We start from the raw sequence: 15,157 nt of genomic DNA on the forward strand, positions 1-15,157 counted from the left end.
ATTATTGATAAACACTAAGCAGAATATGATGTAAACACAGGACTCAATTTAGGTGAGGGGAAATTTGAGTCAGTGACAACACATTATATGCTCTAGGAGATGGGTATATTTGAACTCTAGCATAACTGGATCAGAAACACGTATCCTCTATGAATTAGCTTAAATATTGATTAGTATAGTTTGAACAGATAAAGACATATCTGACTCAATCGATGATATTTTGATGCTCAGTCAGGCAGAGACCACGCAGCAGAGTATATTCTCTGCGTTCAGGTCGGTGCGAGCATGCGCAGTCAGTAAACGTTGGGACTCCATTCCAGTGAAGGCTCCCTGAGCCTCGCATCCGCACCACTCGCATCCTGAACAGCTGTCTCCTGTGACAACTTCACCTGCTTTACAAACAAAAACAACTTGACCATGAGCGGGGATCATGGGCACGGAGACTCTCAGGTACCTCTTGATCAAGAATTAATGTTTTGTCCTTTTTTTTGCGGGAGGGGGTCTATTTGTATCAATTCATTGGCCATAACTGACGAGTATTTATTGTTATGATATGAAATAATGATTAAGAAACGTTAGCTGATGTTATAAGTTAGCCACGACGTTTTCTTTGTTATTTCAGTGAGAACTTTGAAATTATGTGCGTTATTTGAATTTTTACTGTAACAATATATGTGTAGGGTACATTTGTATGCCAATTGAAACTTGAATAACCGAGCTACCGGCATTTTCAAAATTGAAATATTAAAACTCTTTTTTTTCACAATTTTCAGGTCAATTGTGGATCTAAAGGAAGCGGTAGGTCCTCTGATGTTTGATTTTATTTATAATGACTTTGGTTTCCATTCGGAATCGTGACCTGTCTACTGTTAGTTTTTAAAGGACAGAAATGGCGTCCCAGAGACTAAGTCCCTTCTCCTCCACTCTGTTGCGGCTATTGTTCAAAAAGAGGGTCTGAATTGTGCATTTGCGCCCCTCGGTTTTTTAATCTGACGGGAGATTCCGAAAGCCCCTGGCATCGTGTTTATTATGCATGCTTTAGTTGGATAGTATTTACGTGCAATTATAACGAATTTTGGAGCCGAAAGTGGCAGAATTGGGGCTGAGGACTTAGTCTCTGCGCCATTTTCTTTTTCTGTATGTAGCAGCCAGGGCGCCGATCAGTGAGCCAACTGTCTGCCGTGATATGGAGGCGAGAGCGGGGAGCTTATCGCCTCTCCCTGCCCGTATCTCACCACCAGCTGCACTGTGCCTGCTGCATCTCTGTGCTAGAGACTTTTATCTGCACTGTCAATAGGGAATCCTCACACACACACACACAAAAACTTTAAGTCACAGAAAAGAAAGTTGCACTGCATTATTTTAAAAAGCATGTGCCCTGAGGAATCTTTTTTTTTTTTTTTTTTTTTTTTTGCACAATTTATAGCCCCTACACAGGAGTATCAATCACTCCTGCAAAGTTCAGAGCACTTTTCTTCTTGGAGGCTTAATTTGCTGCCGGTTGTGATGGAAAGAAAACCAGTGTGTGGGAATAGTTTTGGTTTAAAAATAACTGGGATGTGTGTTACTGTTTCATAAGACAATAGCAGGTAATAGCCGATATTAAACTGCCATAACAACAGGGCGCCAGGAGGTGATGATCAGGTCTACTTCCAGGAGGGATAACTCAGCAGGAAACATTTTAATATGAAGACTCTTGTAAACTCATATTCATATCCTAATCATTTGAGACTATAAAAACTACTCATATTTTTCCATTAAAAAAAATCAGGTCACTACATACACACTACAAGTTGAATCATAACCTGCGGCAAAAAGCTATTGTTATGTTAAATATTGGAGACAATACACAAATATTGTTGGATACAATTTGAATATTGCAGTAGAAATTCTGGCAAAGTATGACAAGGTCATTGTCAAGTCTGCATAGATATATTTAGTTTTCTTAGTTTCTTGCCATCTCCAACATCACCATATACTATAGATGTGACCTAGAAGATAAAGTTACCTCAGGGGGATTGTGGGTCAGCTGCAGCAAATGTATGTCAGGCACTGAGTGCATCTATTATTATTATTATATTATGCTCGATGCTAGATAATATAGACCTAATTTAGCCTAAATCCACTGCCTGCCCTTTTGGTCTCACTAAACACCTAGTTTGTTTAGTCCCACTTTCTGATAACAAACCTTGTGTAATATATTATAGTAGGGCTGAATATAGAATGAATATAGATTATGCTTTTTTTCTCTCTGTCAGCTCGTGTTTATATATATTTCCTAGCACAGATAAACTCAACAGACATTTAAATATATATGTGTAGTGAACCAGATGTAAAAGATTGATCTCAGATTCCACAAAGTTATTTTTTGTTCTGATTTTTAAAATGCTGATGATCAAATCAATCTCTCCTTTGTATCGTAGACACTCACAAACATAAGGACAAGCACAAAGACAAGGAACACAGACACAAAGACCACAAAAAAGACAAAGAGCGAGAGAAATTCAAGTACAGCAACAGGTAGGATACCATGTCTGCACCTTCCTCTCACTTTTTTGATTAAGATAATACTCTATACTCGACTTAAGCCTTTTGCATGTGAACTTACAAATAAACTTTTAAGCCCTACACTAATATTTACAGTATTTGTAACATGTACATATCCTCACAATACTTTATTTTACCAGTATGAAGTCTGTTATGAATCTGTTATAACAGAATCTGTAATGAGGAGAATAATGGCAAAGTCAATTAACTTGGATACAGATTCTGCCAGTATGAGCACAAAAAATAACAAGTTTTTCAGTAAGAACATGAAAGAATCACACAGAGTGCTGCTGATTTAATTGAAGCTAATAAAGCACCCTGCTGTGTTGAATCAGCAAACATACATCACAAGGACTTCCTGAAATCCACTTTTATGAATGGCATCTGCAGTGCATTTGTAATTTGAACCGTTTTGGAACATTTGTTAGATTTTCTTGTTGTCTGGTTGAAATACTTGTGGGCTGCTGTGTGGTACTAGAGTCACAACTTTGGCCATTTTTTTAAATCAGCAGTCATCCATGATGCTGTCAATGTTTGTCAAAAATTTACAAGTTCACATTACTGGTGGTTGGTGCTTTGTTGATGACATCTTTTGTGTCTGTGCATCTGGACCACGTCTGACCTCTCGAACTTGATCTCTGACCTCTGTGGCTTCTGTGTCCCAGTGAACATAAGGACCACTCTGAAAAGAAACACAGAGACAAAGACAAAGAGAAGCTGAAGCACAGCGACGGCAGCTCAGACAAGCACAGGGAAAAACACAAAGAGAAGAGGAGAGAAGAAAAGGTTTGTGCACAGATAGATAGAGACCAAGTCTGCCTTTATATGAAAAGCCATACAGACCTTTGGCATAAATATTATATGTAGTTTTCTCACCATGACAGAATAATTATTGTGTGGTATTAACTTAAAAACTTTGTTTTGTCATGATCACCAAATAATTATTGTGTGGTTTTGACATAACGCAAACTGTCTTCTCATGTTTATTCATGTCTTCCAATGTCAACGTTTAAAGGTGTGAAAGAGTTTGAAATACATTTTAATTATTTGCTAATATATTCCCTGTTTCTCACAGATCAAATCATCCCACATAGACAAGCCTAAAAAGGAGAAAGAAAATGGATATGTAAGGTAGACAGTATCACTTTGTTGAGTTTACTTTGAGCTTAGTTATTTCTTGGTTATGATTAATGGGATATTGCTTTACTAATATACAGTTCAATGCTTTCAATGTGTGAATTAGAGACATGAGCCCTGCTGCCATTAAGAGCGAGCCTGAAGAAGGCAATGGCTTCTACTCCTCTCCACAACACAACAAGACCAAACAAGAATATGATGATGAAGAGTGGGTATCTTGCAAATTCACATTTAAGCTTCATATGTCACTGTAGTTACATTTAAGATATGGTTGTCTACATTTCTGTATTCTGAGATAAAGTTTGATTAACAATGTTATGTTGTTTTTTTTTTCCTTAGATTCGATTACAAGCCCAAAAAAGTCAAGACAGAACATGACAAAAAGGCCAAAAAAAGGAAACATGAGTACGAAGAAGACGAGGAGGATGAGGTTCATTAATTTTTTCAACATTATTTTGATGAATACATTCTCCAGGCTGGAGTGGCCACTCTTTGTATTCTCCAGATTTATTCTGTTCACTCTTGTATAGGACATAAAGCCCAAAAAGAAGACAAAAGACAAAAAGGTGACAGAGGGAAAGAAAGCCAAAAAAGAAGAAGAGGAGAAATGGAAATGGTAAGATAATTTTGGGGGACAAATAGATCTTTTCCTCAGGAAATTACAAACCAAGGACAGTTTGCTACTGAGAAGCAGATACCATGTTTTTTCTTCTCTATCATGGGTTGTACTTTGTTGTTGTTTGTGGTAATTAGGTGGGAGGAGGAAAGATATACTGATGGCTCCAAATGGCGCTTCCTTGAACATAAAGGTCCGGTGTTTGCGCCTCCGTATGAACCCTTGCCTGATAAAGTCAAATTTTACTATGATGGTAAGTTTGTCTGTGTAAAAGGTAACTTGTAATATATTTGTGTCGGATTTTTTTAAAGACTATAATGTAGTTTGTCTGTGTTTGTAGGTAAACCAATGAAACTTAGTGCCCCTGCTGAAGAAGTAGCCACATTCTTTGCCAAGATGTTGGATCACGAGTACACCACTAAGGACATCTTCAGGAAAAACTTCTTTAAGGACTGGAGGAAGGTGAGGACACGAAAAATAGTGTCTCAAGTTGCACACACGAGTTGGAGTCTACGGAGGGTATGAAGTTCAAGTATTTACGTCGGGCATACTTCAGATGTCGTGTCTTTTATTTTAGGAAATGACTTCAGAGGAGAAGTCAAAGATCACTGACCTGAACAAGTGCAACTTCAGTGAAATGAGTGAGTACTTCAAGGCCCAATCAGAAGCTCGGAAACAGATGTCAAAGGAGGAGAAACAGGTATGCCTGCGTTCACGCAGACCTTCCCCTGTCCGAAAACAACATGGATTCTCTCATTGTATTTACATATTTTAATACTCTTTGTAGAAAATCAAAGAGGAGAATGAGAGGACCCTCCAGGAGTACGGTTTCTGCATCATGGACAACCACAAGGAGAGGATCGGAAACTTCCGCATTGAGCCGCCAGGCCTCTTCCGAGGCCGAGGTGACCACCCAAAGATGGGCATGCTGAAACGCCGCATCAGACCTGAAGACATCATTATCAACTGCAGCAAGTGAGTAATCTCACCACCACCAGCATGAGCACCCTCACTGCCTCACTTTTTCTGTTTTAGTTTAGTTTTTGGATGCTTAAAAAAAAAACATAAAACCCGTCAAGAAGCTGATATTAATATTATGTCTAGTTCTGAGTAGTACGGTAAGGGTAATGTGTAAACGTGTGTGCTTGTGTAAACGGAATATATTATGTGGATGCATGTGGAAGCTATTAGTCTGCCAAAAGGTCAAATAAAGGCATATACTGTAGGTTGACTTCATTGTTGTGTTTTTCACTCCTCTGATCCAACCTGATTTTTCCTTTTTTTTTCACTTTAACTGCCACCTTGTGATTGCTGAATTTATATAAAGACAGTTGGAATAATTTTCTTGTTATCGCTGTTTTTCCATATCTCAGGGGCAATGAGTGTGACAGGGTTTATGGGAAAGCTTATTTCTAGCATTCTGTTGCCATCAAAGCGACACCAGCAAAACAATGTACGTGCTTCATGTGGCATGTACAGTATGTCGGATTTACTGTTGCACACATGCCGGCACTGTGTCAAAGGTGGTCTTCCTGTCAGAATACACTGTGTGTTCCAAGAATAACATGACTCCAGGAGGACAGGTTGACCTCGGCACACTGGTCATCAAGAGGGTTTATTTTTCAATGACATTTCTCTGTACACTATTGTCTCATAGTTGTAGTAGTGTTTACCATATAAAGTCTCTCTTGGACTGGTCCCTTAAGTTAAAAAAAAATAAACAAAAAACGCCCAATTAATCTTTTGTCGTAGATTGATTTCAGGTCTGTGATGGATTCAGTTGGTATTTAAACTGTATATCTATTATTAACATAAATAAACATAGCTGTCAAAGGTTGTCAATATGTTTCGTTCCTATTTAAACCCATTTCTTTTTCTTTAGGGACTCCAAGCACCCTAAACCTCCCCCAGGGACAAAGTGGAAGGAAGTTCGCCATGACAACAAAGTGACCTGGCTGGTGTCTTGGACAGAGAACATCCAGGGATCCATCAAGTACATCATGCTGAACCCTAGCTCCAGGATCAAGGTGCTCTCATAACTTAAGCCCCCAACGTCACATTCAATCATATCTTGATCCTAAAGCATATCTGAGTTTCGATATTTCACCTTTAATCCCTTGACAAAAACAATCTATCTCTCTACTGAATAAATTGTGTGTGTGTGTGTGCGTGTGTGTGTATGCAGGGGGAGAAGGACTGGCAGAAATATGAAACTGCCCGACGGTTGAAGAAGTGTGTGGATCGCATCCGTAGCCAGTATAGAGACGACTGGAAGTCAAAAGAGATGAGGATCAGGCAGAGAGCTGTGGCACTTTATTTCATAGATAAGGTGAGGAGAAATATAGGAAAATTATAATTAATTTTTACTACGGACGCCATTTTATCATTTCACAAACCACAAGGGCACCTTTCATCCCGCTTGGAGAAATACTGACAATACTGATGATGACGACGTGTTGTGTTTTCCCCCCTGTAGCTTGCACTGAGGGCGGGTAATGAAAAGGAGGAAGGTGAGACTGCAGACACAGTCGGCTGCTGCTCGCTGCGGGTGGAGCACATCAAACTGTACCCCAAGATGGACGACCAGGAGTACGTGGTGGAGTTTGACTTCTTGGGAAAGGACTCTATCCGCTACTATAACAAGATCCCTGTGGAGAAGAGGGTAAGAGAGGGAAGGGGAGGAGAGAGGAGAGAAATATGTGACTGGAGGCAGAGAAGATGGTGAAACTAAAGACTCTGGCTGACACATTGAGGCACAAAACTGTGATATCTTTTATGAGGGCAGAGTTGTTTGTATATCTGTCTGATATGTGAATTCAGTGTAAACAAGATAAGAAGTTGTTGCGCTGAGAAGGATGTTTGCACAGACAGGTGATCAGGCACTAAAAGCTTTCCGTCAGCTCTGCCTCAGAGGGTGGTCTGTTTCCTGCTATTACCGGAGTGAACTCGCACGCATAACACACAAAAACATATACACAGACATGAACATGCTTGACATGTTCAGCTTTCCTTCACAAATTCTTAAACACGTCTGGGCACTGTCTTTTCAGCTACACTTCCTCTCTGCATCCCCAATGACACATCACAACGTATGTACACAAGTACATACAAATAATACACTAAGGTGTAATAAACCAGCTGCACTTGTCATTATGAACAGAAGCAAGATAACGCCCCCATCTGACAGAAATGTGATGGTGCATTCATGAATACTGTTACTCCAAAGTGTTAAATGTGAGTGATTTCACACTAAATAAATGATATCTTTGCTGATTTCTCATCAGGTGTTTAAAAACCTGCAGTTGTTCCTGGAGAACAAGCAGCCTGAAGACGACCTCTTTGACAGACTGAACGTAAGAAACAGACATGAATATTTGCATCTAGAGCTTTTTGTTTAAATTAAAGAAAAATAGGTTGATGTTAATCTAATTGAAATACTTTGTATCACTCTTTTTCTATGCTCTGCCCGACTGTACCCTCTTTCCCTCCTCCTCGCTCTCTCTTTCTCTCTGTCTCCCCCAGACTTCTATTCTGAACAAGCACTTACAAGAGTTGATGGACGGCCTGACAGCCAAGGTCTTCCGTACCTACAACGCCTCAATCACGCTTCAACAGCAGCTCAAGGAACTTACCAGCCGTGAGTGACAGCAGCTTCAGCCAGTCACACGCACCTCACTTTAATCACAGCCACGTAGTTTCTGAGCACAGATGAAACTCATAATCACTCTACCCAGTTTCTGACAATTTCCCTGCTCCCTCCCTGTGTTACCCTAATAATGAAGCAGAACCTCCTTGTTAATAAAACTGCCCGCTCCAGCTCCTCTCCCACAAGAGAATAGTACAAAGTGTACAAAGTGCCTCGTAATAAAATATCCAACATGGAACATAAATTATTGTACAAAAAAATACCTGGCAGGGGCAAATAATAAAGTAGAATTTCCATGTAAGGGCACACACTTACACTAACTTCAGAGGCCTTCCCAGTCAGGTAATAACTATATTTTCACAGATTTTATGTAATTATATTAACAGTGGGTTACTGTACAGACGGCCTGGTTACCAATATGATTTACTGTATGTGACTAATACTTATTGTACCTTTAAATACATAAACGCTGCAAAATGTGGTTCAGTGATTTTAAACTTCTCCTCCTTCATTGTTGCGTTGTATTTGGATCTCCAGCTGATGACAGCATCCCAGCTAAGATTCTGTCATACAACCGGGCCAACCGCGCAGTGGCCATCCTCTGTAACCACCAGAGAGCTCCACCAAAAACATTCGAGAAGTCCATGCAAAACCTTCAGACCAAGGTAAACCCCTGTGCTCTTTTTTGTTTTTCATTTTGTTCAGTCATTATCAACTGTTTTGTTGTCCCACCACAAGCAATGGTGTCTGGCTGTCATCTTGTTTGTTTTGAAGAATATTTGTATTTTATTTATCATGATCACTGTGAATGGTAAAGTTATTCCCTCTAAATGTGATGTACTGTAGATGGCTCACTCGGTTTGTTTTGATTGCAGATCGACGAGAAACAGAATCAGCTATCCGCCGCCAGGAAGCAGCTGAAGGCTGCCAAGAGTGATCACAAGGCTTCCCATGATGACAAGAGCAAAAAGTAAGGACGTTTGTAAGGACTGCTGTTGACTGGTGCAAGACATTCTCACAGTTAGTCACCATATGTCTTTGTCTTTGTATGGATCTCTTCCTGTATCTATCTTTCTTTCTTCCTCCCTCTGTGTGTCCGTGTCTCCTGTCTCTGTCAGGGCTGTGGAGGTGAAGCGTAAAGCTGTACAGAGGATAGAGGAGCAGCTGATGAAGCTCCAGGTGCAGGCCACAGACAGAGAGGAGAATAAGCAGATCGCTCTGGGCACCTCCAAGCTCAACTACCTGGATCCACGCATCTCTGTTGCATGGTATTGCAGTTGATTATCTCTGTTAATTAACTATATTGTTTGATCGCAGGTGTCACCACAGTAAAAAAAAACAAACAAAAAAAACAGTGACATTAAATAGTAGACCACCTACTGTTTAATATGCCAACTTTCTCTGGGTGGGTGCGCGGGGTGCATAATATCTACCTCTGTGACAGAAAGGCAGGAAATTCTCTTGCATTGTAGGAAAAGGAGCAGCACAAGCAAAAAAGCTAACGGCTGCAGAAGGAAAATAAGAGGAAGAAAAGCGTGTGAGCGCGAGGAACAATGGGGTTTGTTTCTGAAAGCCAGGGAGCGTCCCCAAACAGCACTCCTTCCTCCATGTGGGAAGTCAATGAGGAGCTGTCTGTAGCTGAATGGAGAGCCATGCCACAGAGAAGGGGAACAGTGGGCCGCCCTCCCTAACCCATGCCCCACAGCTATTTATGGAGAGCCTCCTTCTCAAGCACAATGGATACAGGAATGCTCCGTGTTTTGCCTGGTTGTAAGGCATAAGGGATGGGGGTCCCCCCTTTCAGGGTGGTGCATGGGAACCTGTTGTACAATGTAGTTGTATGTGTGTGATAAGTGTAACAGAGATGAAGACACATTGGCTGGATTACTAGACGGGCTGCTGCGTTATTTTGTCATACAGTAGTAGTGGGTTCAAACTGTAAAGAGATTCACTAAAACCATTTGTAATCCTTGCTAGCACAGTTAAGAAACCAAAGTAAGTAGCGTTAAGAACCCCTTTCGAATTAGGTAAACATTTCTGAACAACAGCTACAACCTTTACCTCAATTCATTAGGGAGGTTATGTGGTTTTTAGTGAGCTATTAACTAGCTACTTAGATTTGATTCATATAGGCCAAATATGTTGAGTGATTTTAAAGTCCATCATATTATATCTACTAATACTTAAAAGTATATGCCAGAGAGCTATGTGCGATAATTTTACAAAGTTAACAGTAAGTCCGTTTAATAAGAAACAGTCAAATGTAGCTAGATGCAAAAAATAAAATGTTTTGTTTTTGTTTTTTCAGAAAACATGACTTTGGTTTACATGTTGTATCGCCTCTTATATCAGTAGCTCCTTATTGCTAGACATTATGTTGTGGAACAGTGCTCTCTTATTAATGCTGCACTCAACAGTCAAGTGATTACGTCTAGTGTGTTTTGTTAGCATTTTAAGGCATTCTTCTTTCTCGTGTGATTTCATTACATAATCAAAAAACAGTTAATATTTGTGTTTAGTCTGAAATTAGAACCTTAAAATGTGACCATTATCACACTGGATTCATGTGATCCCTTGTTTTCTAATGCATTTCTCTACTTAAAATTTATTAAATTAAATGTTAATATTTATATGATGTGCTTAACATTAGAGTGATATACAGCAGCTACGATGTACCTGTACTTGTAGTGTTCCCCTAGGATGGGTTGATCTGCGGGACGGTGTAGAGAGAATGATGAATGGTTCTGGTCTGTCCAGTCAGACCCTGTGTGGGGTCGATGTTGGTCCTGCAGACTGATGCGCTAACTGATACATGCTAAAGCTAAGGGCTTCACATTCAGAGTGTGGCAAAAGTTCACAATGACCACCTTTGGCTTGACTGAACCCAAGCTCTCCGCAGACATTTTGATCGGTCATAGTGGACTGTTTTTCCCCAGTTCAACCTAAAAAGCAGTAAACAAGCGATGGTCACTAATCAAGTCCCAACAACATTAACGCAATGGGCATGAGCCAAATAGTTTTAGATTTTGTGCTGACAACTGACTCACTGTCTAGTCTTCTACTTGGAATTTTCTATCAAGTGAATAGTGAGCAGTAATGCAGTCGGTGAACGTTGCTGTTTTTCACCATTAAATAATCAATCTTCCCTTCTCTCCAGGTGCAAGAAATGGGGTGTTCCCATTGAGAAGATCTACAACAAAACCCAGAGAGAGAAGTTTGCCTGGGCAATCGACATGGCTGAAAAGGACTATGAGTTTTAAACACACTTAGTGTTTTTACCTTTTCTACCCATGCCTTTGATAATACAGATGGTTTTTAGCTGATGTCAAATGATTCCACTGTGTGGTTACTGCAGGGCTGTGAAGGAGGAAGCAAATACTTTGTTTGAGCCATGACCCAGGTTAATTATTGTGTTGTATATAACGATTGGTTGTGAATATAGTAAAATAAACTCCTCAGTCATTTGACCAAGCTGTCAAACGGCATCTCTCTCTTTTAAAAAAAATTACAGTAGTGTGTATGTAGCTGCAGCTATCTGCCCATGATCAAACACCTGTGAACATGTTAGTATTATCTTTTGTCAGATACAACTGTGCTGAAATTTTTAAGCCATCAGATTTATTGAGAAATTCTATATTCTCATAGAATAATGAATTGCTAAATGTTTGTATGGGAGACTGTGAGAAACAACACGAGAGAGGTATTAAAAGGATGAATTTCAATTTGTGAAATTTTTATGTGAAAGATAGATACAATAAAATGAGCCTGACAGACTGATGACAGTGTGAAGAGTAGAAACACTAACACTATGCTCATATAATTATTAGCACACAGAATGTCATCTTTTTTTTCCCCATTTAGTTTGATTTTGCTGTTTATTTCAGGGATGTACATATTTTTGTCATTTTTCAGTCATCATGATTCAGTGTTTTTATAAAATATTTGCTGTATGCATTGTCGACAAAAAGCTCTTCATTGCTCATATGCAACCAGTGTGTGTCTGTGTCCACAGTTTTTTCCTCTTGGTTACTTGAAACAGCTGAAGTACAGAGTGCGTCATGTGTGTTAAGCGCTAAGAGAGACTGTTCTTTCAGACTTTCTAAGAGGGATGTGGATTTTGCCAAAAAAAAAAAAGATCACATAAGTCTATCATTGTAGTGTGCTGTTTTTTGTATTGCTGTGATTAAGCTGAAAGTGTCTTCTTTGAATAAATTTCCAAATGTGAATGGATATTCTAACTTTTGTCATTGATATTTCTTGCTATTTGATCATTTATCACACCAACCAAGTCCTGATTGGTTGGATGCTTATTGTTTTAAGCTTTGTAGTTTTCGGAATAAAACATCAATCTTGTCTTTTTTGTGGATATTTTCTTTGTGTGCATGCGTGAAATAGGGATTGAAATGTGAGTTGATTCCTTGAGTATTCAAAGAGAAACATTAATCATGTCAGAGAAGGAGCCTAATCAACAGCGATCAGTGACATCACGGGTCATAGTCCAATTCCTAGTGATGTGTCTCAAAAACAAACACTTAATTTATCACTATTTTCTATTTTTACTCATATTGCATCCTCAATTAGATCAATTGTTTTCATATAGAGAAGAAAAGCAAATTAGCTTAGTAAGGATTAGAATAAAAGTATCAGCTTAGGTTTTGATTGTTAATTCGGAAATATATACGTAATGAAGTACAGACAATATTAGTTACAGATGCAAAATTACCAAGTTATTTATTGCTTGATAACTCTGACACAGGTTGCTTTGAGAGACTGCTAATTGAGATGTACTCTGGTACAGTATGAGCAGGGTTTCTGTGTCTTTAAGAAGCCAATAACCAGCTCCAACAGGGGAGGGATGAGCTGTGTCAAGCAACCGGGACACACACAGATTCTACAGGAGGTGGGGTATTAATCTCCAAAATAACTGTATAAAAGTGTTTGCTACTACATGTCTTCTTCAAGAGGGCAGTAGATGTAGGATATCAAACACACACCACATAAAAAATGCTTTTAACTTTGAAGTAGCTCACAGTCACAGGGGCAAATTATGTAGAGACCAATTGATAAATGCCAAAAACATGCAGCTATTTGACATGATAGTATGCTGAACAAATGAATCAAGGTTCCTGTGCTGTGGTTTTGATAATGCTCGTATTAGTGGAGTAAATTACTTGTACACAAGCCTGACGCAGAAACAGCTTCCCACACAGCTTCATGTACAGAGCAGGAAACGTGAGTGGTGGAAAAAAGTGATGTGGTCTGACAAATCATCTTTCACTTTTTTATTATCTACTGAAGTTACATCTGAATTAGTTTATTTGGCTGAAGCTTGAGGACACCAATATCTGGGGTGTCCTGGTGGCTAAGATGAACACCAAATGGCCAAAAGGTAAAAAAAAACAAAGAAAAGAAGAAGAAGAAATCTTAAAAGCCCTGTTGTCTCATTAAGTCTGATTATAGTTCCTGCATAGGAATATGAATCCATTTTACAGCACTGAGTGCATCTGTGGTGGCAAAACAGTTCCTTCATGATGTTACCACAGTTCAGTTGAAAAAAATGTAATAATGTAACCAATAATCACCTTTATTTGCATGCATATTTTTAAAATAATAATGTAAATGACTGCTGTCTATAGTACAGTTTGTGTTAGATTAAGATGCACCTTTTGAAACAGGTTGGCATTCTGGCATTGTACATTGGAGGGACATTTTGTAGCAGTACCTGATGACTGTGGACAAGAATTCAAAAACACAATAATTGATGTCAAGTGATGCTCCAGGATTTTCAAAGTTTGTCTGCTATTTATTTTTGAGGAAAACAGCAGAATTGTTTTTGTGTGACTCATATATAATCCTCAGTGTATAATATATCTGCAAGATTAAAACTAATCCTTGTTAAAACCCTTTAGCCTCAAAAACCTGCCTTTTACAAATCAGTGCAACAAGTTCCTCGATGCGTGTTTTTATTATGAAAAGCTGCAGCGGAAGCCTAGTTTTTGACTCCAGCCCGGCTGCGATTTTTTTTTTTTTACTAGGATGGCGACGTCATGACCCGCCCTAATCTACCTGTGATTGGCTTATCGTGATATTCTTAGCCTAAATCTAACCAACCCAATCAACGAAGGTAGCGGGTATTAGCCAATCAAAGACAGAGTAGGGCGGGTCATGACTTCGCCATCCTAGGAAATGGCACCCCGCGAGACGCCGCTGGTGCTCGGCTGCGGGGGGAAGGGCCTGTGCTGGCCGGATCCTAGAGCAGACAAACTTGCGTAGTCTTACCACGGTTCTAGCTTGTCTTGCCTGTGCCTCTCTATGGACGGCCGGAGGGGAGAAGAGGAAACGGGGATCGTTGTTGTCGGGACCGCAGCGCCTTTTTCCCAGGGCCTAGCGATGATTTAATCACGGAAAACCGGGGAGCGGGGGGAAGACACGGAGAAGGAGAAAAACGACGGGAGAGGAGAGAGGAGCAGCCTCGCAGCCGTTGGAGATGTGCGGTCGGGGCCGAGATTGCGGCGGTAGGTACAACACAGCAGCCCCTGCGACGTGTTGTTTTGCAGTTGATTTTCCCAAAAACAGAGCGGGCAGGAAAGGGTAGAATAACTGCTGCTACCTGGGCTTTTTTTCCCCAAGGGGCTGAAACTAATCACGGTTCTTCCTTTGGCCCAGCGGAATGCTAGCACACACCGGCCCCGTTTCCACGCTGTGAAAATAACCAGACGTTTCTTGTTACAGTGTTATCCCACTCTGCTGCCATTCGCCACCAGTTGTATACCCCCCTCCCCACCTCCAAAAAAAAATTGTGATGCCTTCTTGCTTCTTGTATCCAAAGGAAACTTTGTTTTCCACCGGGACGGACAGCAGCAGGTTACAGGCCTGTTGGTAGTTTGAGAAATCAGTCCAAATTAGATTAAACCTCTCCGTTGATGGATTAAAGCTAAAAATCATTCTCGGAGTGAAAGTTATCCGGTGTGATTAACTTAATCAACACGTTTGCCAGACTGCAGCTGTCATTTATTTACATCACTGTTAATGGTAAATCACAGTACTGCTTCTGTTACTCAATACTGAGAGTAACCTTACCCATATAGAAAAATCAATACATCCACATATGTCATGAAATGTTCAAATTGAATGCTTTTCTCACCAACATATACTGTGTCTTTTTACATGAATATGGCCACTTTTCTTTTACAGATTTAATACAGTATATA

The 15,157-nt window shown here is 39.9% G+C and overlaps 2 protein-coding genes across 4 annotated transcripts in view; both read left to right on the top strand.

Annotated features, from left to right (window-relative positions):
• The first annotated feature begins 295 nt into the window (after window positions 1–295).
• On the top strand, window positions 296–12,301 carry top1b (DNA topoisomerase Ib). Of its 2 annotated transcripts, XM_067592434.1 has the most exons (21): window positions 296–450; window positions 774–798; window positions 2,424–2,520; window positions 3,213–3,333; window positions 3,623–3,678; window positions 3,791–3,892; window positions 4,024–4,114; window positions 4,215–4,300; window positions 4,438–4,553; window positions 4,641–4,762; window positions 4,878–5,000; window positions 5,088–5,275; window positions 6,183–6,327; window positions 6,486–6,629; window positions 6,777–6,962; window positions 7,585–7,653; window positions 7,823–7,937; window positions 8,484–8,611; window positions 8,822–8,916; window positions 9,065–9,214; window positions 11,104–12,301. In XM_067592434.1, exons 1-21 carry the CDS (start codon window positions 418–420, stop codon window positions 11,204–11,206), a joined length of 2,295 nt encoding a protein of 764 aa, XP_067448535.1. In that variant the 5' UTR covers window positions 296–417; the 3' UTR covers window positions 11,207–12,301. The 2 variants fall into 2 exon arrangements, with proteins under 2 accessions (XP_067448535.1, XP_067448537.1); XM_067592436.1 differs by lacking the exons at window positions 296–450; window positions 774–798; window positions 2,424–2,520 and having other exon boundaries at window positions 3,238–3,333; window positions 3,623–3,673.
• Window positions 12,302–14,148: 1,847 nt separating this feature from the next.
• Window positions 14,149–15,157, top strand: part of plcg1 (phospholipase C, gamma 1) — a 29,344-nt gene continuing 28,335 nt past the window's right edge. The window contains exon 1 of one of the 2 annotated variants that reach the window (XM_067592444.1): window positions 14,149–14,461. The gene's annotated coding sequence lies outside the window, so the exon portion shown is untranslated. The remainder of the gene's footprint in view (window positions 14,462–15,157) is intronic. The other variant, XM_067592445.1, reaches the window with a different exon arrangement.

The sequence above is a fragment of the Thunnus thynnus genome, chromosome 6, assembly GCF_963924715.1.
Source record: "Thunnus thynnus chromosome 6, fThuThy2.1, whole genome shotgun sequence".
NCBI lineage: Eukaryota > Metazoa > Chordata > Actinopteri > Scombriformes > Scombridae > Thunnus > Thunnus thynnus.